This window comes from Vespula vulgaris, chromosome 9 (assembly GCF_905475345.1).
Source record: "Vespula vulgaris chromosome 9, iyVesVulg1.1, whole genome shotgun sequence".
Classification (NCBI taxonomy): domain Eukaryota; kingdom Metazoa; phylum Arthropoda; class Insecta; order Hymenoptera; family Vespidae; genus Vespula; species Vespula vulgaris.
Window position 1 is genome coordinate 3,365,001 of NC_066594.1, and position 27,934 is coordinate 3,392,934.

Consider the following 27,934-nt stretch of genomic DNA (forward strand, 5'->3'; position numbering starts at 1 on the left):
AAATTTTTAATATTTAAAATTCCAAGTTATATTTAATATAATATAATATTATATTATAATATATATCGGGTATTCGAAACATAAAAGTTACAAATTTTCATTTAGGAAACAGCATTTTTGAAAATAGCATATTGAGATAATATTTCAAAGTTGAAATAATTGCATTATTGTATTTATCGCTTTTTTTTTTTTATTTTTATTAATCCAACATCATTTCAAGGACAGTTTTTCTTCGATAGGAATCTATATTTTTTTTTTATAATGATAGTAATTCTATAGGGAAAGAAGGAAAAGAGAAAAAAATAAGTAACTTCTGCTCAAAATATTTTTTCGTTTAGAATCCGAAAAAATTTTGGCTTATAATATAAAACTTCGATTCGGATCAATAATATCTGATTAGAATAAAAAAATCAACGTTTCAAACAATTAATTGCTTTTGGAGCTGTTTGACGAAGTAAGGGGTGAGGGATAAAATCCAATATGTGCTGTAATAGAATATACGTCTATATGTATTTCATAGGTATCGTTATCAATTAATTATCACTCGACTTCGTTTAATTAATTATTGAACAAATTAACGATCGTATCAAAGAGAAAGTTTACAACTTTAAATATTATTTGTTATTGGTAGTTGCTTCTATGGTGTTATTAATCAATCTTTGTAATGGTAACAGAGCTTCCTTTTGTTTTCTTCTTCATATATATATATATTTCTTCTGTTTTATATATATATATATATATGAAATGATTTTGAGGACGGAAGCAAAAGTTTGATGAAAATGGATGAACAATAAAATAATTAATTAACAAGAGAAGTAATAAGAATTATCTAATCAAAGGTCATGATTAACTTAATAAATCATTAATCGTTTTATGATTATATTTTTGATTATAATCGAATAAGTAATTTGTTTGTAAGAATAAATACCGTGAATATTTTGCAACTAATTATTTATGATATATGAATTATTTGACTGAGAAAAAAAATTAAGGATACCCTGTATAATTATATAATTGTATTAGAAAAAAGAAGTATATATATTATACAATTGTATTAAGGAATATTATATAATTGTATATTAAATTTGTATTAGATAATCATATATTACGTGATTATATAATTTAATTATGCTAAGATAATTACTATTTTCTATGTGATTATATTGAATTATTACTAAGTTAATCATATATTAATGTAATTATATAATATAATATTTTATATTATATAGAAAGATTTGAGATATTGGACGTACATTTCTTTTCTCTTCTTTTTTTCTTTATCTACATATCTTCATATTGATTAATTTCACATATTTAGTTTGGACATGAATTTTAATAAGAATTAAAAAAATAAAAAAATAGTAAAAGTAGTCAAGTAATCCAGTTCTCATCAAGTTCAAATGCTGTTCATTAAGCAATAAATTTTATTTTAATTTTATTTTTTCTGCTAGCACGGAAAACTATAGCTTTATAGGTGTTTAATAAAAAGATAATTTTTTTTCTTGATAATTAACAAGTAGTAGATATGATACATATAAAGTAATCGCATATCTAATCGCATGTCGAATCGATAAACATTAAAACAACACACGAACAAAGAACGTTGGTCGCGATCATTCAAACAAAAAAATTTGTACATGAGCGATACGAATTGAAATTGAAACAGTAAATGAGACACTATGCTGCTAACGTATATATATATTTTGCTTATAATCTTCTACGTTTGAAAATACGAATACAAAGGTAACGTAACGAGATCGTTCGTTAAGGATGCCTGTTAGATTCTGTAATTTTTATAATCATACATCGATAGTGTAATGATCATTCGATCCAACAAAGATCTAGATCTTAACATTAGATTTGGCAAATATTGCAAATGAATGAAAAGTTTATGTAAATATTATTACTTCTGATTTTATCGTACGTTTTTCCAAAATTATATACTACCACTTTTTCAATTATGTAATTCGTTCAGAAGCCAAAACGATTTAGAATCCAGTTTTAGAATTTTATTTTTAAATGTTAATATCAGAAGCACTCGATCGATCCATGATATTTTATATTTAAAATAAATTTCCTCAATGATTGGCCTTGAGGATTTTGTCATGTATTTTATGCGTACATATACCATTAGTTCATACGCCATTAGATCACAGATAAAAGAGCGATACAGAAATGCAATTTGTAAAAGTTTAAAAGACTGCTATTTATTGATTCGGTATTTTGAAACATTTAATCAATATTTCGAATACATTACTTTTATTAATAATAAAGTATCAGTACGTATAATATAAGTGACGCAATCCCTACTCTTAATTATTTACACTGATGAAAATATTCATATATATTGATCATTTATTTTACAAAATACTTATGAATTTTACGAAACACATGAATTAATTAATAAAAATATTGATCAAGTAAATGGAAATTTATTATTAATATCATAGGAGGATAGCAATGTAGAGTAACTTATTCTGTTTTTATCAAAATTAGGATTGTCGATAGTTTTAGTGTCGATCGTATGATGGTAAATTAACAAGATTCGAAAAGTATCATTTGATAATCGAGTATTATTTCATTGTGTTAATCTATGTGCTATAGCTAGCGAAAGGATAGGATTTTCTGCTCTCTTGGCTCGAGTTTATCTCGAGTAGGAAATAGCCGTGGCAAACGGTGGTTATATTTAGGAGTAGTGAGACACGTCTTTATAGTCGTTCGCACGAAGCCGTAGAGTTTCTCAGTTCGGTTGGCTTTTCGTTGGTCTATGCACTTTTGCATGTATCTCTCTCTCTCTCTCTCTCTCTCTTGTTCTCTCGTTCACATACTTTCTTACCTTACGTCTATTATGCACTATACAAAGAGAGAGAAAGAGATAGAGAAAGAGAGAGAAAGAGAAATGTTCACACTCTGATTGGGTAATACCAATCACGCACAGTGGTTCCCAATTTCTTCTTTCGTATAATTCATTTTTGATATCACGTTCACAGCTTTCGCTTTTGCAAACTATTACGTGATAAGCATTGCAAGGGGTGGAGAGAGGAAGAGGGGAAGAGTGGAAAAAATTTCTAAAAGAAATTCTTTTTATACTAGATACGAATAGAATAAGATTCAGCAATATATGTATGTTGTATGTATTTGTAAGAAACATTTGTTACGCAATTGTTCGTCGTAAATTCAGCCATGAAGTCGTCAGGATAGACAATAAGTTATTCGAAGTCTTCGATGTTTCCTCATAGCCGATGTCACGTGCATTTAATTGTGAATTTCACGTGAGAGAATTTAACACGACTTCGAGATCTTTTGGTTGAGAACACTGTTCCAAGTATGTGTGTCTATATATATATATATATACATATACACGTTGATGGTTAAACATTAACGCGAGTTCAAAATGACTTTTACTTAAGAATATGAACGTTTCATTAAGCGCATGTTATATAGTATAATTACCGTATTAATATTACGATCATGATGGATCGATGGGGATGATAAAAAAGAAAAAATTTCTTTGGGGTTTCTTTTTGTCGTTCAATGTTGTTTTTATTTCCTTAGATCGGCAATATTACTCTTCAAATTTGCACTCAATATGTATAGATCGGTAATTCACGTATAAGTTGGTGCGTTGACGTAATCGTTGGATACTTAATAGGGTCATTGTACAAGTGAATCAGTGCAAGCACATCAAGTATATATGATAATGATCACTGAATAAAATAGGTTAAACTTGCAGAAGTTATCAGCTGTTTTTTTTCTCATGATAAACATAAACCTGTGTACATGTGTGTATGCATGTGTTGTGTGTAGAGGGGATGAGCAAGGATGCATACACAATCCATCATAGAAATTTTAGAACGATATCAGTAGATAGAATAATTTGTTTTTTTTTTTTACTTTTTAATTTTTTTTAGTCCGAACAAATTACTTCGTAGATTTGAGTAAATACAAAAAGATTAGTATGCTCTGTGAAGTATATCCAATAATTAAAAGCAACAATAATAAAAATAAAAACAAGACAATTTTTTCTTTCTCTTAACAGCGACGTAGTAATTATAAGTAAGTTTCTTACAAGTATTTTATCGTGAGTATTTATAAAAATACAAGTAAAAATAGAATATAAGACCGATTAAATCATGTGTTGAGCATATTTATGAACGATAATTGATAATAACGTTATCGAATAATGTTTAACATTATATACTTCGCGTAAAATTAATGCTAATCGACACGATCTGATGATAGTCGAGGTTAAACTTGGTAAGAAGGTAACTCGAGGTTATGTCAATTTATCTTATTTACACTGGTGTACAAACTATTTATACTTATGGCCTCCTTTTCTTAAATAGAAATGATATGCGCGATCTTCAAAATTTTTTTTTTAGATTATAATTCTTTTCACACGTATAATATATCACATTTTAAAAGTATATAAAAGAGAAAGAAAAAGAGAAGAAACGATAATTTATTATTTTAAAATTTTATTTTCGTTAAACATATGAAATTGATCGAAAACTTGCAATTAAAAATTTTCTATGAATTTTATATCGACCGATTTTGTAAGACGCAAATCTTGCAATAAAATTAAAACCAATTTCATTTCGTCAGTATTAGTATTAAAATATCAATAAGTAATATAAGTGGTCAGTATAAATAATCAAATGCCAGGGTTACGTCCAAGTTTATTATAAATACTATTTATAATATACTAACAAATTATTATATTTACAAATATTTTAACTGAAATACCGACAGCTTTTGTATTAAATGTGATCAGTAAAATACTGATTGAAATTGTTTTAATATATTGATCGAATAAATAGAAACCAATTAAAACGTCGAGATTTCATTGTTCAAAATTACGTTTATCTGTGTCTATACCGTTTATCAATTCGGAACGTTTAAGCTACAAACGTAATAAAATGTATCGTATTCGTGACGAACATACAGAATAAACAATTAAATACGAATGGGATAACGAACGAATCATTCCCTTTTCTAATTCACGAAGAACAATTCGTTGTGGAATTTCGTAAAGGGAGGTGTATTTACGAACTCGACAGTTTATTTCTAGTTCCAAAGCTTTTGCCAAATTTCTAGCGGGCAAATGGGTGTCTAATATGTACGTACATACATAAATATGTATGTATCGAAACATTGAAAACGTTTAGATATATTACGTGTATGTTTTATGTTTTTAATTCAATTAATTATTCATTCAAAATACAATAGTTCACTTTTAAATGGTTAAAAGAAAATACAAATAAGAACATTCAAGATAGGTCGCAAAGATTTCTTTTTTTATTTCGATTCATTTGGAAGGAAAAAAGAAAAAAAGAAAAAAACATTATTTCGTCGAGGACAAAATAGATCTATATTTAAATCACACATGATAACGTTAAAATCGGAATGGGAACTCCATTGAAACGTGTGATTCGATTTTCAATTTTCAATCTTTTTTCTATAGGCAAAGAAAATTTTCTATCTTTTCGATCATCCTTAAGCTTCAAGCTCTCGATGTTCACAGAATATGATATGTATAATCAGATTGATAGTATGAATAAATATGTGTGATATAAAGAATGACCGAAACTAAACTGTGACCGAAGTGACGTAACAAAGATTTGAGTGGGATTGAAGCGAAATCTGTGAATCGATTTTAAACTATTGTTAGCTCACCGTCTGCTTGACGAGTTTAATCGATTGTCCGCGAAGTTAAAGTTTACGCTAACCAGACGTAAATCACGTACGTGAATTACACGAATTTCGAGTACTACGAGCCGTGTGAATACGCCATTATTCTATAACAAATTGTTGTGGATCAGGATAATAAAAAAAAAATCGATCGTTGTAATGTTTACGAGATGTAATTTTTTTTTCTTTTTTTTTTTTTGAGAATCGATAAGACGAAGAAAAAAGAAAAAAAAAATAACAATGACTATAAAATAGATCTTTTTTCTCTCCTTTTTTATCCTCTTTTTTTTGCAAGACTGTGATTAATATCAAAAAAATCTAATGATAGATTCTAGTAGGGGCGTTGGTTTAAAATTATTCTTTGATCAATAATATGCCGACGGTAATGAAAAAAGGGAATACATATATTGAAAAAAAGATGAATGTTGCAACCGTTTAATGGCCAAGTCTAACGTGCTTTCCTTTAACGTTTCATTTCATTTTCTATCGTATCTACGTAACGATCGTTCTCTATACAATACGAAAGAGCATTGCTATAGATAATTATTATCAGTGAGCGTAGTACGAACGAGATGCGTTAATACGCGATCACTGTTTCTATTGAATTCAATCGACACGCATATATTGATAAAATCGTTATGACGCAAAAACATATGTGGGTTATCGTTCGTATATTTCAAACGAATGATTTGATCATGATCTTTTTTGATAAGCGATAAACATTGACAAAGTATGTTTTATGAATGTGATCATTTATCTTAGTCTAAGAATTCTACATTAAGATTTTTATTTGACTGAACGACATTGAAGTTATTCGAAGAGACTAGTTTATTCAATCGATTCTATGTAATATAATACAAATGTTCGATATTATGTAAAACGACTAGTTTACGTATGTATGTATCTATACGATACATGTGCAGATATATATGGATCGATATTTTGACAATTGACCATTTCCGAACTTTATTTCTAACTTTATTTTATATTACCAATTCCATATTATCGCAATATACAATTCCTGTATTTTGCAATAATAGTTACAATAATTTATTGCTTTTATATACAATTATATATAAATATATATTACTTTTTATTTTAAAAATATTTTTTTGCGAGAATCGTTCGAATCACAACACGTCCAATTATTTAGAAATGAGTGGAAATTTGTGCACTGGCCGATTTGTTCTCGTTTAGGAAAAAGAACGACTCTTTTCACGGCGGATGCCGTCGATGATGTGATAAGAAGAAGAAGAAGAAAAAAATTATTATTTATATCTATTTGTACGTATGTACTATATATCTAAACAGGAAATCCGGTGACGACTGAATGAATCATTTCGATTTATTCAGTTGCAATAGACTAAAGAAATACTTAATATTGCTTACAATTGATCTATAATTTATATATAACAAAGGAGTGCTCAACTCGCAAAAGGGTATTAATAATCTCAATTGTATATAATAATGATATTTAATCTATTTTTGAAAAGTACTCAAGACTAGTAGAGTACTACAGGAATAAACGAGAAGAATGAATTCTGGAGACTCGACGAAGAAAAATTTACGAGACAAAACTTACAATTTTAATGATCGATACTTTTATAAAAGCAAATGGTATATCGATATTTTCGATATTTTACGACTTGGATACTATTCGATACTGCATCATAATCAACGAGCTGGCATTGATAATATTGATTTAGTATATCACTCTGATTACTACCCACGCATCCACTCGACACACATATGTGCATATCCACATATGCAATTTGTCGGTCGTTGAATGATAATATCACGATGTCAAAACACGTTTTCTAGAGTTAAGAAAAGAAAAGAAAAAAAAAGAATATAAAAAACAGCACGGGGCCACGAGACACCATGGTTTCGTACTCGTCGCGACTGTGGACCTGTTTAGCCTACAATGTCGGACAAGTTATGTATGTATGTACACGAAGAACGATTTACCTCGTATATCAAATGGGATATTGCAGAACTGTTTACTCCCAATCCCCGTCGCCATTTCCGTAGACTTTTATTTACATGTCTTTCTTCAATTGATATCTATCAAGAGTATCCACGTCAGCGCTCCTTCTTCCTGCTTCTCTTCGGGTGGGGGTGTATAGGGGGAAAACTATCACTTGGCGCTACTCGATTGATCGGTTGAATCTATTATAGATTATCTGCGGTTAGCATCATGCAATCGATCTTTTACATTATATACTAATAATAATAATTATTATAATATTATTATTATTATTTTTTCTGTTTATAGTAAATTGAAACGTTTGCATGACCACGTAAAAAGATAAAAAGAAGAAATGAAAAGAACGAGTAAAAAAAAAAAGAATGTAAAAATTTCTGCACTATACCGGTTATCAACTTTTAACGAAGTTATATTTTTATATACGAATAAATATACATAGGTTTTTAGATGCATTTATTATCGATCGATCACATTTTTTTCTTTTCGAGTCGGTTTCTTTTTTCTTTCTTTCTTTCTTTCTTTTTTTTTTTACTCGTTTTCTCATTATCGCCTCCTGAACTGTTCAATTCAGAAATGGATTCTTAATGGAATTTCTTTATAAATTTTCAACCTAATCGTTTTCTCGCTAATCTCGTTCTACTCAACGATCGGCAGGTGTGAAATTTAGGTTAAGATTGCACATATGCAAGCACATCAACCAAACGTTCCAATTACCGAAATAACTCGAAAAAGAGAAACGACGGGGATACAAACTGGCCCCAAGACTCCGCCCACTCTTTAACTTCAGATCAGTGTGATTTTTAATCGAGACGAACATTGAATTCAATTTATTTTCATTCGAAATAAAATGATACGGATAAATGCAGAAAGTTTCGAATAAGTTAATAAACGATACTAGAATATTTATTTGAGCAATACTTTAAATAAGTGATCAGTATTTATAATAAAATGTCAATATGTAATATGTGATTTAATCCTAATACTTAATTATTTATATCGAACAAAATGTTCACACATATTGATAATTTATTTTACGTCAATATTTATTATTAATTAATAAAAATATCGACCGAATAAATAGAAATGATTAATTTATCTTATCTGAAAAAATAAAAATTATATTTTCCTTTTAATAAAAAACGAGAAACTAATGATGAATTTATCTTCTTTATTTTTTTGTATCATGAGAATATTTAAATCTTCAATTTTCCTTCTTTATAAATTAATCATGAACTAAATAAGAAGAGAAAGCAGCGGAAAATATAATTTCTTTTTAATAGAGAAGCGAATAATTAATTTTTTTTTTTCTTTATCACGAGAAATATTAAAACTTCATCATCTCTTCCTTTAAGAATATTATATTATATTTATGCCAATTGGGATGGTAAAAATTAAGCTAATTTGTCTTTCGAAGTATATGTTTTCTATTTAACGAATTACGATCTACGATCGACGAAATGATCCTATTTCTTAAATTCTCGTTCTATTAAAGAAATCAAAAGCTACGATTAGTTTTAACAAAATTCGAAATATTTCAGTCTGGATTTATTGATGACATTTTCTTTTTCTTTTTTGTAAGCAAAATACAATCTCGATGAAAAATCAGGATGATAGTTTTAATCGCACGAGAGATAAATTTTCCGTGCTGTTTAAAAATCTGAATTCTCGGTTAACATTTTTTATCGTTTGAGTTGAGAGTAAAAAAAGGGAAAAAAAAGGATGTGAATTTCTGGGCGAAATAACATGGCGATGAAAGCTACGAGATAATTACAGAGCGTATGTATGCATATATGTACGTATATACCGACACGTCTCTATGTCTCTCTTCTCGAAAAGTTCACAGGAACTCATGGTAATATCAGTTCTCGAAAGGAGAGCAAACTCTGCTCGAAAGTTGACTCGAAATTTGCGCTGATTTCCCAAGGTGGACTCGTTACGCTTGTAACACGCTCCGAATAACTCAACACGTTTTTTTTCTCTAAAGTCGAACGCTTATGCAACACGTGTGTGCGTGTGCGTGTGTACACACACACACACACACATGTATGTATATATAATTTTATAAATTCTACCGCAAAAATTCTAATTTACTCTACAAATTCTTCTACCCTGTTTTTTTTTTTCTTTGGCATATTTCCATTCAAAATAATAATCGAAATAAAATAATATAATGATAATAATACTATAAAAAGAACGAAGAGAAAAATCTCGCCCGTTCAAAAAATGTGAAGTTCACTCATTCTCATTTTTACTGTCATACAATGACATTCTGATTTCATGTATTATATTCTATCGAATTCTATGAATACCGTGGCAATTCTTAGACTGTGTTGTACGAAAACTTTATTTGCAAACAATGTTTTATAAAAGTGCGTTTTATAAAAGGAGATTATCAGTGTGTACACGCACACACGCACAAATGTAAATGTATATATGCATAGCCAAGCACGTAGACGTTTTCCTCAGCGACTTGAAAATCGATAAGCTCCGCTATGTTCCATCTCTCTCTTTCCAATGACGTAAATAAGTGAGTACAGTCAAGCAACCAAGCAGCCAACCAACCAACGAATCAACCATCCAACCAACCAACCAGTTAACCGACCTTTCCTCGACCACCGAACCTTCCCCTTCTTTCGTTTCGAACGATAATCGACTGACTGTACGGAAGGTTTTGCCCGACACCTTGACATTGCTCGAACTCTTCGACTTTCATTCTTAGCAGATATATATATATGTATTCTTACTCTCCGTTTATACGTCTTACTCGTTTATACGTCTAACACTCTTGTTTATATCTTTCTGTTTTCAACACTGTTTGCTTACATTAGATATGACAATTGTATAATTAATCTCATTGACGAAGTAATAATCATCTCTTGTTGTTGCCAATGTTAAAATCAGAGATTGCATAATTTTTGCAAGTTTTGATTAAGATTATGATTAATTACGACTAAAAAGTATTTCAAATAAAATTAAATTTTCGAAATACGAATAAAAGAATATATTATTCCTATACTCTTATATATTTATGAATTGAATCGATCAAATTTTAGAGGTCATGTAAAATGTCCATTTATGAAAAAAGGTTGTCGCAAGTTATAAATAATTAATGCATCATTGATGTGTATGAGAAGGTTGACAAAAAAAAAGAATTAATGAATGTATCGATCGTTTATAAGACAAAGTCGTTAAAACGTATGAAATTGTAAAAATGTTTAACGATTATAAATAAATGATCGTATCTTATCTCGTATAAGCTGCAGATTTTTTATCGATAAAACAATTTAAATGAGATAAAAAAAGAAGAACAGGATGTTGACTTTATACAAATATTAAAAATAATAATAATAATAAGATAATGATGACGATAATAATAATAAGATGATGATGATGATGATGATAAAGACTTTCGGAAATAGAGAAAAAGAACTTTTGATGACGTCTCTAAATACGTCTATAAAGACCTACAAAAGTTTAAACATGATTTTAAAAATCAATTACATTTTATTCAATTATACTCTTCAATTTTAGTTTTACAATTATAGTTTTACTTAAGATCTGAAAAAAAAATCAACATAAGGATTCTCGTTAAAATGTAATTGATTTATAAAACCAGTTAGAAACTTTTGGCCCACCTTGTACTAGAACCTATCATACCAAGGTCGCGATTAGATTTATAGTCGACATATCTTGTTAACTATCCGTCATTCTTATGTAATTTATACTGACGATAAATTTTTAAAGTCGATATGGTTGAGCGATCGTTGTCAGTATTCTTTAACAAACATTCTCGGTTCATATATGTTACTTATAGTAAGATATCTTTTTATTTTTCTCTTCCTCCTCATCTTTGATTTATTCCTTTTAAATTTCGTTACTTTTACAATTACATATAACAAAGTTTTGCACTCTGTAAATAAACCGTTTTCATTTTTCGATATTTCCTGTTCCTCCCTCTTAATCGACGGCTTATCTTCTTACTATCTACTCTCAAAGATAAAATAGGTCGTTTATCGGTATCAACAAAAACGCTTAACGTTTTCACTGATTTCATTTTAGATGTATATACGCATGTACTCGCATATAAGTACATTTGTATATATTTAATCGTCTTCTCTTTAGAATTATGAACATAACGAATCGATGTTAATATAATACGACATTCTATTTTCATTTTTTAATACGATCGAAATATATAAATCATTCGATAAATCATTCATTCTTGACGTAAGAACCAGAAACGTCGCGTTACTCTCTATATCTCTCTATCCCTTACACCATTACATCGTGCATTCCTTATACCATTACCTTGCAAATCCATTAATCCATAATTTTGCGTATCCATTAATCCATAATTCTGCACATCCCTTATACCATTAATCAATACATCCGTTATACCATTACTCTGAACATCCCTTATACCGTTATTCCGCGTTTCCGTTAATCCATGATTCTTCGGATCTATTAATCCATAATCCTACATATCTTTTGTACCATTAATCTGTTAATATTTTACACCATTATTCTGTGTATCCCTTGCACCATTACATTGTACATTCTTTACACCATTACTCCGCGTATTCCTTCTATCATCACTCTGCGAGTCTAATTACTTAATTTTATAATTTCGCGAATCTATTAATTTTAATAAGAATCTGTTAATTCGTTAAGAAAAGAAATATATCTATATCAGAACGTTTTACTTTACAAAAAAGTTATGAGGTAAAAATTTAATTGAAAATTCGTCGAACAACGCGAATCAGTTATTCCCAGATTGGGCTTAGAGTTTCTCGTAATGAAAATAAAGAAAAGTGGTCACTGTTAGTTATGGCTTTCTTGCTTTTCACTTGTTCATATATACAAGAGGAGTGACCCGAGAAACGTGCAGTCAACTCTCGTAGCACGTTCTAATATTACACGGTGGAATACACACTCTGTGTGAGTCAGGGGCATAACCGGCCACGTAGCAAAGCTGCGATGAGAAAACTCTCGAATACGAGAAAAAGAAGAAATAAGACAACGAAGTTCTTCGTTTTCGGTCTTTGATGATCCCTTTAACCTTCTCTCCTTTTTTTTCTTTCTTCTTTCTTCTTTTTTTTTGTTGTTATTCTTTTGCTTCTTTCTTTGCCTTCAAGAACAGAGAACAGAGTATAAAGTACAGCTTGAGAAATAACAGAATTTCCTACCGGTAATAGAAATAAAGTAATCTAACTACGGGGAATTCTTTGTAAAACTATATACATAAGAACACAAAGATTAGTAGTGGATGTTATTATGCAGTTAAAATAATAAAAAAGAAAACAATCTCTCTGCAAAAGCAATTACAAGTGTTTCTACAATGATTGGTAGCCTGGTGTGGAGAGATACAAAGAATTCGATATTTCTTACACTCTTTCATTAAATAAATTCGTTACACATTAAAATTAATATATTAAAATAAAGTAAAAACATTGTGTGTGTGTGTGTATGTGTGTACAATTTAATTTAATTATGAATTTAATTAATTTGTCAAGAAGAAGAAAAAGATACAATAATTAATAGGCTTATTAAAATTATCAAGTATTTCATGTGATAAAGTTCTAAACGAAAATTTTCAAAATAATTTTTTTTCTCTGTATTCATCATTTTTTTCATGTCAATCCCGCAATTGCTTTCGAAACAATCAACTCCCTGCGACATCATTACAAAAACGACTATCTAATGTAAATAACTTGTTGATTGGCTTTATGATTCCCTGGAAATTTTTTATGTTTTTTATTTACTTTTTATTCTTAATTGATGTAATGACTTCACATATCAAGACATAGTTACTTGGTATTTCGAAATATCAATGAGTGTATTACTTTGAAATCTGTTCAAGCATAAAAGAGATAACTCGAAGTTTATAACTTTCTTCAGGTTTCATTAAGAATGTCCTTTCTCTTCAAGTATTTAAAAAAAATGAAATAAAATAGAAATCGACATATCAACTACGTCTCGATTATATAGATATATATATATCATATATCAAGTGTATCGTTTCAAGTTTAGCTTCGTTAAAGGAAATCGATATCTGAAGAAAATAAGAGAATGCTTTTCTTCGAGTCGCCTATATCGAAGTAATGATACAAACACGTAACTCTTATATATAATTTCTAATGTTTATTAGACTGTAAATATTGTTAAAAAGATTTTATCAATTGGAAAGAAGAAGTGATATAGATAAATAATCACAATGATTAATCAATTGAATTTCCATAAATAATCAATATCTTAAATAAATTAGCTACACAAGAATAATATAATTTATTATTATTATATTCTGATTTGATTTATTAATAATTTAAATTACAGAGAAAATGCACAATTAAAATCAATTTTTTATTTTATATTTCTATGTGATTTATTAGAAACTGACATATTACAGCTGACATATGTCTGTAAAAGAAATAAATTATTTTATCTTTTATTCAATTTCTTATTATTAATAACCATTTTTATTTTTTGATTGAATTTATTAGAAACTAAAATAGAAATTTAAAAAATATATATATATTATTGAAATAATTCATTCTTATTATATAATATCTTGATTTGATTTATTAGAAGTTGACAATGACATATGAAATCTAACTAATGTCCTGACAATATGAACTGCACTTACTCTTGTTATTATTAATATTACTACGATGTAAGTAATTTAAAGTTACATACGAGATTTAAAAAAAATTCATACTAATGATGATTGATCTTCTCTCGCCGTTGATTGAACGATCGCTTCAGAGTCATAGTTGTTTGCTAACAAGATCATTTACCTCATTCAAAATATTTTTTATCTCGTTTAAGCAGTCAAGGTAGACGATGAAAAAAAGCTAAAAATTTCTGAGTGTTCCGATCTGAGATAAAAATTATTTACCAAAAAAAACCTGTCTTAATTTTTTATAAATTTCAAGATCGTCTTGATTAATATAGGAAATTAGGTTGTTTAAGTATCGTTTTATACGAGGGTTACACGTAATATCATAACTCTTTGGCCTTATATAATTTTTTTTTCTTTTTTCTGTTATAGAAGGTTAATATGCCCTTTACTTTCTCTCTCTCTCTTCTTTTTCTTTATTTTTTTTTTTTTTTTAAGTAAGTTATATTTTTATCAGTCAAGCATGACGATTATTAATTAAAGAAATGACCTAATATATTCAAGTTTTGTCAGATCTTAAAACCAGCAAAGTCTTATCGAAAGGTAACGTGAAAGAACTTAAGAGAAAACCAGTTTAACCTGTTACTATTGCTTCTTAACGACCTATGGCAAACGTAGATCTTCGTGCAATGGACGATTGCTGGTATAGCCTTGTTAGAAAATAATCTAACAATTTTCGATATTGTTAAATCTATTGTAATTTCTGAATAATAAAATTCATTATCGGTCTCTCTATTTCGAAGGTCGATATCCTCTTTAGTTCGTGACACCAGTTCCTTTATTACCAATGTTAATTTATTTTCATGAGGTAGCACGAGTTAAGGTCGTTGACCTGATGCTTGTATTACTCGGGTGAAGGTATCTAATAATATATCAAATTCTTTATTGTCATGATGAGATCGTAATCGTAACTTCTCTTAAAAAAGTATTTTCATTTAATTGAAATCTTTAAATTAAAGGTAGTCTTCGTTTTCTCTATCCTGTGTCTACGTGATTATTAGTAATAATAATTTATGATACTAATCTATAACCATGCATATGTATTCGTAATCTGAAGTAAACTTTACTTATAATAAATATAAATAACAGTGTACGTAAATATTTTGGAAATTTAATAACGAACAATTATTGAAATTAAATCGTGTTAAAATAAATAAATTTTATAGAATAGAATTTCTTTATTTTATATCGAAATAAGTTTTATCAAAGTTTAAAGGTGTAGATCGGGGAAAAACATAAGGAATTTTGAAAGGAAGGAAAGGAAATGATCGATGAAGTAATCGGTAATCCCGTAAAAATCCAACGACGCGATCACGAGCCGGAAGTGTTCCGCAATTAACTTGATTGCTATCTATTTATCGATCGATCGATTGATCGAACGATCTAATCGTTAATAACTGTGAAAAATTGATCAACCGTGAAAAGTTGGAAATTCGTCGAAGAACCTTTCGAATTCTTAAGATCAAGTTGAATTACAACGCGAATCGACGGATTTTGATTTCGAAGCGACTATTTTCTTTTCTTTTCTTTTCTTTCTTTTTTTTTTAAATCGCTTCCTGTTATACTACGAAATCGCTTGGATCGTTTGTACGCATTTCATCAGGGGCGCGCATCGTTCAGAGAACGGACGTGCGTTGAAAAACAAGTCGATCATAAAAAGTAATATATATATATATATATATATATATATATATATATATATGTACGTATGTATTTATATATGTATAGGGTGTCTTGTTTATCTCGAAAAATTGAAATATTTTACGAGGGACTGAACTCATAAAAAAGAATTTGTTTACAAATTTGTTTAATGTGAAAGGGTACACCGTATGGTACAATTTATTTCTTTTTTTTTTTGCAATTTGAAAGAATTTCATGGTCAAATTTATTTTACTTATTTTTTTCTTTTTTTTTGTTTAACATTCTTTCTCTCTGCTTCTTTCTCTTTTTCTCTTTTTCTTTTTTTTTCTTTTTTTTTTTTAATACAATGACAAACAGTACATCCTATATATATATATACATATATTGTTACAAAATTCGGTACCACTCGATACATTAACATAAGAAACGGAGAGAGAGCAGTATCTAGAAATAGAAAATCGTAGTTTCTATGTAAATACAAGAAAGAGAATAAACGAATAAGAAAAGAGTCTCTGCCATAGCACGTTACGTTACATTTATACGCTTCAAATTAAATAGAGAAGAAAAAGGTAATTGTTATATTACTTGTCGAATTGCTCTTAACATCCGGTATGATTTATTTATAATCATTATTATTATAAAAAAAGGGAAAGTTGAAGAAAGAGTTTAAAAACCTCGAAGAAAAAAAGAGTTGACAAAAAATATATCACAATCATTTCCAAGCTCTCTTAGAATCACGTTATATCGGATAAAATAATTTTTAATCGGTGCGCCAACAACAGGTATAATTCAACCTAATCGCTGTTTCGTAGTTCACCCGATATAATTTCGTAAAACAAAATAATACAAGCATTAGGTCAGTGACCTTAAAAATACGGACAGCTCTAACGCGTTGAGCCAATATAGAAAAATTCGAATGCTTTAATTATTGTTTAAACGATTAGCACGTTGGTGCAATCGAAAAAATCATTATTTCTATTCCTTATCCACTTTTTGGACTCGTCAATAAGAGTTTATTACTTGGTACATAACATCATCATTATCATCATTATCATCATTATCATCGTCATCATTATTATCATCAACGGTACCGAACATCAACAACAACAATTTAATTTCTCTCAGAATAATACATCGCTTTTAAAGACTACTTCGAAACTCTTTGAAGTGTTAAATTAATCTAGACCCTATCTTTCTGTGACTAAAGTAGATTTAATCGTTGACATTAATCACGATTCACGCGTACGTCCCTGCCCGTTGACTTCTTTTGACAGAAAGACCTTTGGGAAAATTGCTGATATAACGATCGTCAAGAATTTTCTCATACTTTATAATAGCTTGGTAGCGTAATCGTTTGAACGACAAAATGATATTTATTTACACAATTTAATGTGACGTATCCTCGGTGTATGTAAAGATAAAGACCAATTTATCGATATGTTTTCTTTGATCTTCTCTCTCTCTTTCTCTCTCTCTCTTTCTTTTCTTTTTGTTCTTTTATTTTTTTTTTCTTTCGAATTACATACGTATATATTTATCTTTTTTCTTCTTTCTTTTTTATTTCCTTCAAAATCTTCGAAATTTCACTTTCCAACCAAATATGCTCGAAGGAAACAAATTATGTACGATCGATCGTAATAATTATTATGTCACGTTGTTGTTTTCTTCCGATTTCATGACGTTTGCTGTTAAATATTTAATGCCATTTGTCTCGAAATATTACATAAGAGAATTATATGGATTATGTTTGTCGGTCGCGGTTACACGTTGTAACAAGAACGGTCGTCATCGTTGTATTGCGATTACTCAATCAATCGAGATTTTACTTCCCTTCTAGGATCGCTAACAATAATAATGTTGGTCGTTTATAGCTATGACTCTCGTAATACTTTCTTTTATTTTTCTCTTTTGACAAAGACGGTCGATCGAAGGTCTGTAACTACGTAACGGTCTTGTCGATCATTCGAAAGTAACACCTAAGATAATCAGCATAACTCGACCTCGCTTATGCGACGTCGCTATAATTTCGTTTTTACGGTTGACCTCGTTTCCTTTTATTTTTTCCTCTCGAAATATACGCATCTTATAAAATTTACAAAATTTGATAAATGCACTTATTATTCGAATGATATACCGACAAAATTATTTTATACACAATTAATATGTATACATATTATTAATAATTATTGCGAATATATTATAAATTATATATTTATATGATCTTATATATATATTATTTAGTGTTTTTTATACATATTTATTATTGATTTATATATATATATAATTATTATTTATATTATTTATATTATTATATATATGTAACATTATGTAACAAAATATAAAAATATGAGAAAAAAAGGAGTGGACGACGAAATATTTCAAAAGGGTTTTTTGATTCTTTTTTTATGCCATCTCTCTCTCTCTCTCTCTCTATCCCTTCATGGCTTCCATGAGTGGATTATGCAAACGCACGTGTCAGTCTTTTCTGTTGCTCAGAAATAAATTATCTTTTATCTATTTTTATACGAGCATGACATAGGTATTTAAGCTATTTCCGACGCTAATGAAACTTCAAAATGTCATTGTCGTTTGCTGTCTTTAATATTACGTCAGTATAAAAGCAATAATCAGTAAATTAAAAAAAAAAATAATAATGTTATTGATCGTTTACTATTTTGTTGATCAGGTTTTCATCATCAGTCATAAGCGTCAACATATCTTTTTTTTCTTTTTGTATTTCTACATTTAAAGAAAAAAAAAAAGAATGTAATAAAGACGAAGATTTTTATTCCAAGGTTATTAATTTATTATTATTGTTATTAAAAATGTATACGAATGTTCAGTAAACAAACTATAATGTTAAATATGTTAATAACCTTAATGTATAATGAATAAGATTACTAACATTACTGTTACTATTAAAAATAAATAAAAATGTGTTTCTTTTCAATTGATAAAGCGAATAGTATTATCTCGAAAACGATTAGAATAAAATTATTTTTGCTTGCTTGTTTTATATAAAGATAAATCTAATTGAACGGTTCGTTAGCGTGAAGTCAGTTTAATCTCGAGGAGATATGGAATTATTCATTTCTCTTTCTAATAAACGCAAATACATAACTCGGGTGAGTTAATTTTACATATAAAATGCATTCGAGATACGTGTTCTGTCTTCAACATATCAGATAACTTACGATTAAACTAGAATGTGTAGAATATCGTGATCTTTCTCTCTCTTTCTTTACATATGTATGTATGTAAATATATACATATTAGATATATTTCATAAAATACGGAAGTTAAATACAGGAAAAAAAAACGATGTTACATGTTTGTTAAAGTCTTTTTAGCGAGTCATTAGTAGAGTTGAATAAATTTGTCTGGATCGTAAACGAACAAATTGATCTATTATATGAAACATTTTACAAATAATAAAAAAACTTTCCTGTTGTACCAAGGATAAAAAAATAAACGAAGTAAGATTCTTTTTTCTTTTTAATATGTATAAAAAGTATATATACTATACAATATATACCGCAGATACCGATCTCGCTTGTTAATCAATACTATTCTATACCGTACTATAACATTATCTATTTCCGTATAAAACACTACAAATATCAGCCTATCACTAAATATTCTATACTATGCTATAGTATTACTCATTCACGTATTATAAAATATTCCAAATATCAGCGAAATTAATTATCGACCAAACGAAATAGATAAAAAGGATCATTGGAAATGTTCAAAGAAATTAAAATCGATAATGGTAAAAGATGTTGAATGATCGCGGGTTTTTAGGAAAAAATAAGAAGAAGAAGAAAGGGAGTTGCTAGCAAAAGGTCATCTCGATTGTATATCCTTTTCTATTAAGCTGAAAGGAGTTTTCATCCTGGCTCGTTTACTTCAAAGTTTTTCTTCGTAATAGCTATTGCATATAACGCGCGTAACACTGCTTGGCATCTGTTAGGTAATAGGAGAGGCAAGCAAGCAAGCAAGCAAGCAAGCAAGCAGGTCGACTCTCGAGGTAAGAGTCGAGTTGATCAGGAAGAACAATTAGAAAGCTGTGCGCGAAGGCGTTCGTTCGCATAAACGGACTCGGTCGATCGATCAACTCGTATAGTATATGATCCATGGCAATTTTCGAGAAGAGTCGGCTTTCTCGTTTTCCTCGGTTATTTATTAAGAAGGATCCTACTTCTCCTTCTAACTCAACATCCCTACTCCTTCTTCGATCTCTTCCTACCCCTCTTATTTCTTCTCATCCTGTTCCTTTTCCTTCGTCCCCCTTCTTTTCCTGTTCCTTTTCTTCCGTCCCCTTCTCTTCTTTCTTCTTCTGATCGGACTTATACCTTAGCTCGTTCGAACACAGCTTTGAGGAAGCATCAGTTTCGTTTGGTTAGTTGCCCGTACAACTCCTTTTCTATTTCTTCTTATCAGTTTTATAGATCAGAATTATTTTAGACGGATAGATAAATGGATGGATCGATCGATCGATGGATAGATAGATGGATAGATAGATTTTATTTTTTTCATTCTTACAATAATCAGTTCCTATCGTAATACCTTCGATAGATTTTGATATAAGTGTGTGTGCGACCAATGTGTATACGATCCTCGTAATATTTTCCTAATTCGATTTTCTAATCGTTTCTTGTTGATTGTTGATAATTACGTAAGGACAAATGGCGTATATGCTTAATTTCCAAGGGAACAGATCGGCCATGGTAGACTTCCAGGAGAACAGACCAGGGGTAAGAAATTTTGAAAAAATTTCTGGAAATAATGAATCTTTTTTTTTTTATTTTCTTTTTTATTATTTTTTTTCTACGAATTAGTATTTTAACGTCATCTTTTTTTTTATCGGGAGAATTATCGCTTCGATTAGTGTCATATGATTTTCGCAATTCATAGTTCGTTCGAAGGTCACCGATAAGATGTCCTTGAATATGTTCAACGAACTCTATAAAATTTGAGCGAGAGAGAAAGTCTATTAAAGAATTCTATGAGAAGAAATGATTTATGTGAAGTGCTCTTGTAATAAAGTATAATGAAGTGTTTCGAATCCATTTGATGTGTTTACTCGAAATTTACACGAGTCATTTTTACGATTACTCTTTGAAGTGTTGATTATAATATACGTTATTATTATTATTATTATTATTATTATTATTATTATTATTATTATTATTATTATTATTATTATTATTATTATTATTATTATTATTGTTATTGTTATTGTTTTACAATCAAATCAAATAAATTAAAGATAATAACGCGTAAACTATGCTTATTATCTTTTATCCTTAAAATCGGTCAAATCCATACTTTTAGCGATAAAAATCGATTATTAATATTCAGAGCTGAATGGATAAAATTTAAATTACACGAGCATACAAGTATAATCGGTTCGTATATAATTCAAAATAAATAAAATTAATATTAAATGAGCTATTATAAATTCTCGTCGGTGCTTGAAATGGCTTTTGTTGCAAAAAGAGAAAAAAAAAATAAAAAAAGAGAGAAAAGAAAAGAAAAATAAAAAAGAAAAGACACTTTGTCCTTTCGCTTTCTTTCTTCTTTTTTGTGCGTCTTTATCTTCTTTTGTACGTGGGTACATGAATTATTTTTTTATTTTGCTTCTGGCCATATTCGCTTTATACGTCAATGAAAAAAATAAAAAGAAAAAGAGACAAAGAGAGAAAGAGAGAGAGAGAGAGAGACAAACAGATAAACGCATGTTTATTAATGACGCATTCTCGAAACAGGAAGAACGTTACTTGACATTTGGCTACTACTTCGTATTCCTTCTTTAAAAATAAAGTCGTTAACCAAGATCGATGGATCCTGGATTCTGAAATTCCGAATTAAGATAAATCACGTTTCATTGTTAATATGTTATCGACTGATCGAACATCTATCTGATATAAAGAGAACGCAGAAATGCATTAAAGGAATATATCATGTTCAAGGAAAAATGTAGATGAGTTTTCGATATTATCAGTATTACGGTTTGTTGTGTTATAAATAAAAAAGAAAAAATACAATAAAGCTAATATTTCGCTTATAGTTTAACAAAATTATAAAAACATGACAGTAAAATATATATATATATATTATATACGCAATGGCTCGCTGTAAGTCAGTTTATCAAAAATGCAAGTTATTTTAATTTATATAAAGTATAAAAAAAAAAGAAAGAAAATATAATTTACAGCTGAATTACATGATGATTTAACAAACGTTTAAGCAACAAGTTGCTGATTATCAACTGTACAAATCGATCTAGGATCGATCAATGTCGTCATAAACAGTAACGGTAAACTGACATATGCTAATCCCTGCATATATATGTACATACATATATATTTCTATGCATTTTTATTCGATGAATTAGGTATAATTAATCAGCGGTATTACCTCGTTGATAAGGTACAAACTTTTTTGTTTCTATTCCTACGTATTTACGATCTTCAATACTCTATTCATATCTGTCCGTCAATTTTTTGCCGACGCATATATACGCTCTTTTATAGCTGAGCGTCTATGTTTCGAGGACACATATACATATATGTTGTTTCGAATGAAAAAGTTAATATTTGAAAAATAATTCCCGAAAACAATTAAAAAGAACAAAAATAAGTTGGTTCCCAGACGGACGAAGTTATCTAAGTAAAAGTGAAAACATCTACAAGTAAAAGCGGGAAGATGATACACGTTTCTTCTTTCCTGCTTGTTCTTTAACTGTTTAACTCCGAGAGAAAGTTCATTCGCGAATACGCATGCTATGAGAACTGAAGAACGAGTTGTTGTCGTCGTCGTTGTCGTCGTCGTCGTCGTTGTTGTTGTTGTTGTTGTTTAGAAATTTATCGACGTTCCATCGATACGACGATCGATCGATCATCACGAAATTAGAAAGATTTATCCAACGCATTCATAAAAATTAAGAATCTCATATTTCATAGAGACTCTAAAACGAATCTAATATTGGATACTTAATAGTTATGTTAATCAAAAGAAATTTTAATTTATTGAATGGTATTCTTTTTTATTTTCGACATAGATTTATTCGGCACTGTTTTTCGTTAATGAATATCATTATTTATCGTATGTAATATATTAGAAATTACACCTCTAATACGATTATTTTTTTGTAGTCGTTCGTTTTCAAGGCAATGACTAATCTTTTTCTTTTTCTTTTCTTTTTTTTTTTTTGCTAAAATTTTTACACTTTAGCTAATAAAGTGCGACGATCTTGTCGATCGCAGATAAATAGATGGAGAGCCGTGGATTATGTATATTTATAATAAAAAGAGTGAATTTGATTAGCAAACAGTTGAATATGAAAAATGTGTTATCACTCAAACGTTATTATTTTGTCAAAGTTACGTTTAGTCGTCAACTTTTTATCATATCATGTAATTTTCAAGTCACACAATTATGTATGTATATATACACTTTGTAAATATTTCTTTTTGTATTTCCTTTATGTTGAAAAAAATTGTTAGTTCAGATTACTCGAAGGTTAATGTATGCAAGAAGTTATATTCGTACTTCTACATAAATTTTACATAACTTATGTATAAGTACGATTATATATTTCTTTTTGAAACATCAAACAAAGTTGAGTTATAAAGAGTTTTAATGTTATTTTAGTTTGTTTATTTCAAATACTCGCGACTGCCTATCACCGAGTTAAAGATCGAGCTAAATGTTTAATGCATCGCGAACGAGCAACCGTTAACTCTTCGAAACGATTCATAAAAGTTTCAAATTTAAATGCGAGTATTTTTTATTGCGAATACGTTTCAAATATTCACTGCACGTTTTTCTAAAGACACGTCTTTGTATAAATCGATCGATCGATCGTTTCGTTTCGTTTCAAGGACAACACAATACCAACAAATCGTTCAAAAAACAAATCCAATGATGCATTTGTTTGCTATCGAAGTAGCTTACTCATCGTAAATTTGTTCTCCTCGTTGTTCAATTCTAATCAATAATTTTCTTACATTATTTAAGTAGGATTATTATAAAAAGAGAAAATATGCATACGCATACATTTGAACATACGCGGACAAATTTTTTTCTTCGATTTTATATTTCTTTAATAATTATTCATTTTAATTACTATTGCATATATATATATATATATATATATATATATATATATATCAGTAGAGTATAATGTATTTTTTATTTCTTGGTAATAGAGATATAAGATTATTTCTTCTTTTAACATAAGTTTCCTCTGAGAATAGTATTATTTGCATCGTAATTACATTAATATTGCATAATTAGATGTAATAATTGTACACGTGTTGCTCGACGTATCACGATAGAATAATTATCAAAGCTAGCTTTGGCTTATAGCCGAGAAATGACGAATGTGTATAATGTCATGTGTGTTATATACTTGCGTATCTATATATATATACGTGTTTTCAGTGATTACAGAAATGTTATATCATCGTATTAATCCTTTCTCCTCGCGTGTTACATCGCGGTGAAAATATATTATTATTCATGCTTAATTACATTGTAATAGATCATTGTTTGTCATTATTTATATCAAAAATATTATCGCAAGCATCGATATTGCAATTATCCGATATTTTGCTTTTGTTATTAAGATTAAACGTACGAGATGATAAATTATTCACTATTGTAACGTCAAAGTAATCCGAGTTATTTCAAGAGTTCACTACTCTCGCAATAGAAATGAATAAAATGATTAATTATTATTAATTGTCATCGGATACAAGATGGCATGAAGTTCGTAAAAAAAACATATCGGAAATTGTTAGACCACTAATGATTTATCTCCTAGACAAATTTTATTTTAATTATTATTCATATATTAAATCTTTTTTTTCTTTCTTTATTAAATATTATTAATTTCTGTGATAACTTTGATGAAGAATCGGCAAAGGTGACTGTAAAAAACTTAGTTTAACGATGTATTATTAAAATGAAAAAAATGTTACGATAATATGAAAATGATAATTAAGACTCGTTTTATATTCAAACATAGTCAGAATGAATTATAGAAACAATATGCATTATATTGTACATAGATCGTAAATTATCGTAAAGAACCGATAATTGAACGTGTTGATATAGACGAAGTATTTATAGAGATCTCTTCGAAATCTTTGTCGGTTATTCCCTCAGATCGAGAGAATAAGTTGTGTAACATCGATAAATGTGTATATCGTAAAACTTTAGCAGGGTGTTTCATCATCCGATGAATGTATAGTTATCTTCTAAAATCGATAAATTCCTATAAGGTCGACGAGTGATACTAATTGTAATAGGAGACCAGAATAAAAAAGGAAAAAAAAACACAAGAAAAAAGACGCTTCTATATATATCGTTTCTATATATTTATGTGCGTGTATGTGTGCACGTGCGAAAGTAAAAAAAGGTGTCCGAGAAAAAGGAATATACATGAACACGATGATATTCAAGAATCATTTCGAGGAAGGAAAAAAGAAAGGAAGAAAAAAAGAAAGTAAAAATTTACTTTCAGCTTGTCATCGAATGAGAGATGATTTCTATGACTATTATTAAACATTTCGTTATTTCTTCGAACAATTCATATCGTATCGTTTTACATGCGAAATTAATATTTCTATTTAAGATTATTTAATGATTTCACTCGTCATCGTTATTCAAATGTTATTTCTACTATTTGCGTTAGAAACATTTCTTTATCGTTTCGTTAAACTTTTCGTGCCTATGCAAATAGCAAGAACGTAACTTTTATCGTAAACCTAGTTCGTACCAATACATATGTACATAGGTATATAAATTTTTGTTCATAATCGTAAAGTGAGAAAATTACTTGACCATCGTTGTTCCGTCAATTGATTATTCGTAATAACTTGAGATAAGTGAAATGACCTAAATAACATTAACATAATATTCCAAAATAATCAATTATACCTAATAATTTTTTTATGATATAATAATACGTTGACGAAAAATCGAATATAAAGAGATCGATTATCCCTGACAAGCATGGAAATTATATTGTATTTCAAAAAAATATTCGTTCCTTTTAATATTAGAAATATCTCTTTGTCTATTTATTAATAATCGATAAACTAATATTTTCGAGTGATCTTGCAAATTGTCTTATGACGTAAAGGAATAATTAACGAACACAATTCTTTTTTATGTATTCAAACGAAAAGCTCTTTTTTTCTCCTTTTTCTTTTTTTCACACGGACGTCATCGTATATACAAGGTGTAAAAAAATGAGCATGCATTCGGACTTTTAGAAAAGTAAGAAAATATCTGAAAATATGACCGATCTAACAATAACATAAGAACCATAATTTGACTAATTGTTAAATTGATGTTATTTGAGAAATGATTAACGTGAAATCGGCACAAGCATTTTCGTTAGAAATCTCGAAGACATTATATTTTAATGCAGTATTACACAAAATCCTTTCGTCATGTTCGTATTAAACATGTTCTACTAACATGATTGTCAGAGCTCGTTGTTTCGCGAAGCTAAGAAAATCATTTTCTTGAAATTTCATTTAAAAATGTCAATTAAAGAGCATGATGCACGAGATACGAGAAATTGCATAAATCATAAGTTTGTAACGTCGCTTGGATTACTCGCGTACGATTTAATTGTTAAGAAAATTAATAAGACAAACGATGCTATCTATCTTTTATCGTTTACTCGAATGCGAATACATATTTTTACACTCTGTATATACTTAGAAAAAACGAACAAAATCTCACTGTATTCTTATCCAATTCATTCCGCGTAGATAGTTTTACTAACTTCTATCATTGACTGAAACGTGTGTTGTTATATAAAATAATGTTCGATCTTCGTACGCTATTTTTATGTCTTACTTCGTGTTATTAATATTTTATCGCGACGTACTTGTAATAAATACGATATGTTTTTATCTCTTATATGTATGATAAGGCAAGAAAGAATTGCCAAATTTCTATCCGTTATTTTAATCCTCCATTGTCAATATTTTTGTTATTTGCAATTTTTTTATCAACTCGTATAATTACTTGTAATTCGATCGCGCTGTTTTATTTTACATTTATATATTTTTATAAATATCCTTATCAAATTTATCGTGTTTTCTAAGTTGTATTATCGATCGTTGATTTTAATATAGTATACAATGTTTCGGTTATACTCGTAATAAAGAAAGTATTTTCTTTATTGACGAAATCAATCGATACATACGTATTATTTAAAAACTGATATTATATGTCGAATATAATTTTTAGCATTTGCGTTCGCAAATTTATTATCTTTAGATCTATAATGAATGATGAATTCATGGACTAATGACAAATAAATATTGTTAGACGTATAAAAATGTTGATCTAATAGAAAATACATCTAACGTAAAATATTTGAAAGGCTATGCAATTTTAGCAATATCCTTCTTTATGTGTTGTACGTTAAGTAGGTCATCTTTGTCAGATGAGTTTGCATTTTCGAAGCTTTTGACGTAGGTTAACGATGATTCTACAAAAATATTTGAAAGCACTATTAAAGGTCAAAAATATAAGTTTTAAAAGTGTATAAAAGAAGTATTAACAACAGAAAAATAATGAAGTACTCTAATAGTATTATAATGTCCTTGCAAGACGCGCCATTATTTGATTTCAATTTCAGAATGATGTTTCCGGGTTGATATTATAAGTATAACCAGATATTCAGAGTACCTTTTATTACCTAATAAACCAAATCATATAAATCGTTTTAGAAGGAGGAAGAACAATTTTATACTCTTGGCAATAAATTTCGCTTCGGTTATATACACTCGCCGTTGTTGGTTTAAAGGAGAAGGAAAAATTTTCAGTGGGTCATTTTGTAAAAAAAAAAAAAAATATATATATATATAATAACAAAAAGAATTTCAAGTACCAATAAATTTTAT

The 27,934-nt window shown here is 28.7% G+C and overlaps 1 protein-coding gene across 4 annotated transcripts in view; it reads left to right on the forward strand.

The window, feature by feature from the left end:
• Positions 1-27,934, forward strand: part of LOC127066410 (protein fem-1 homolog CG6966) — a 39,025-nt gene that overhangs the window by 1,342 nt on the left and 9,749 nt on the right. The window contains exon 1 of one of the 4 annotated variants that reach the window (XM_051000146.1): positions 19,513-20,752. The exons of the other annotated variants lie outside the window; for them this stretch is intronic. Within the exon in view, the coding sequence (XP_050856103.1) occupies positions 20,684-20,752 (69 nt within the window). The 5' untranslated portion in view covers positions 19,513-20,683. Of the gene's footprint in view, positions 1-19,512; positions 20,753-27,934 lie in introns of those variants that run through there. 4 annotated transcript variants of the gene reach the window in all.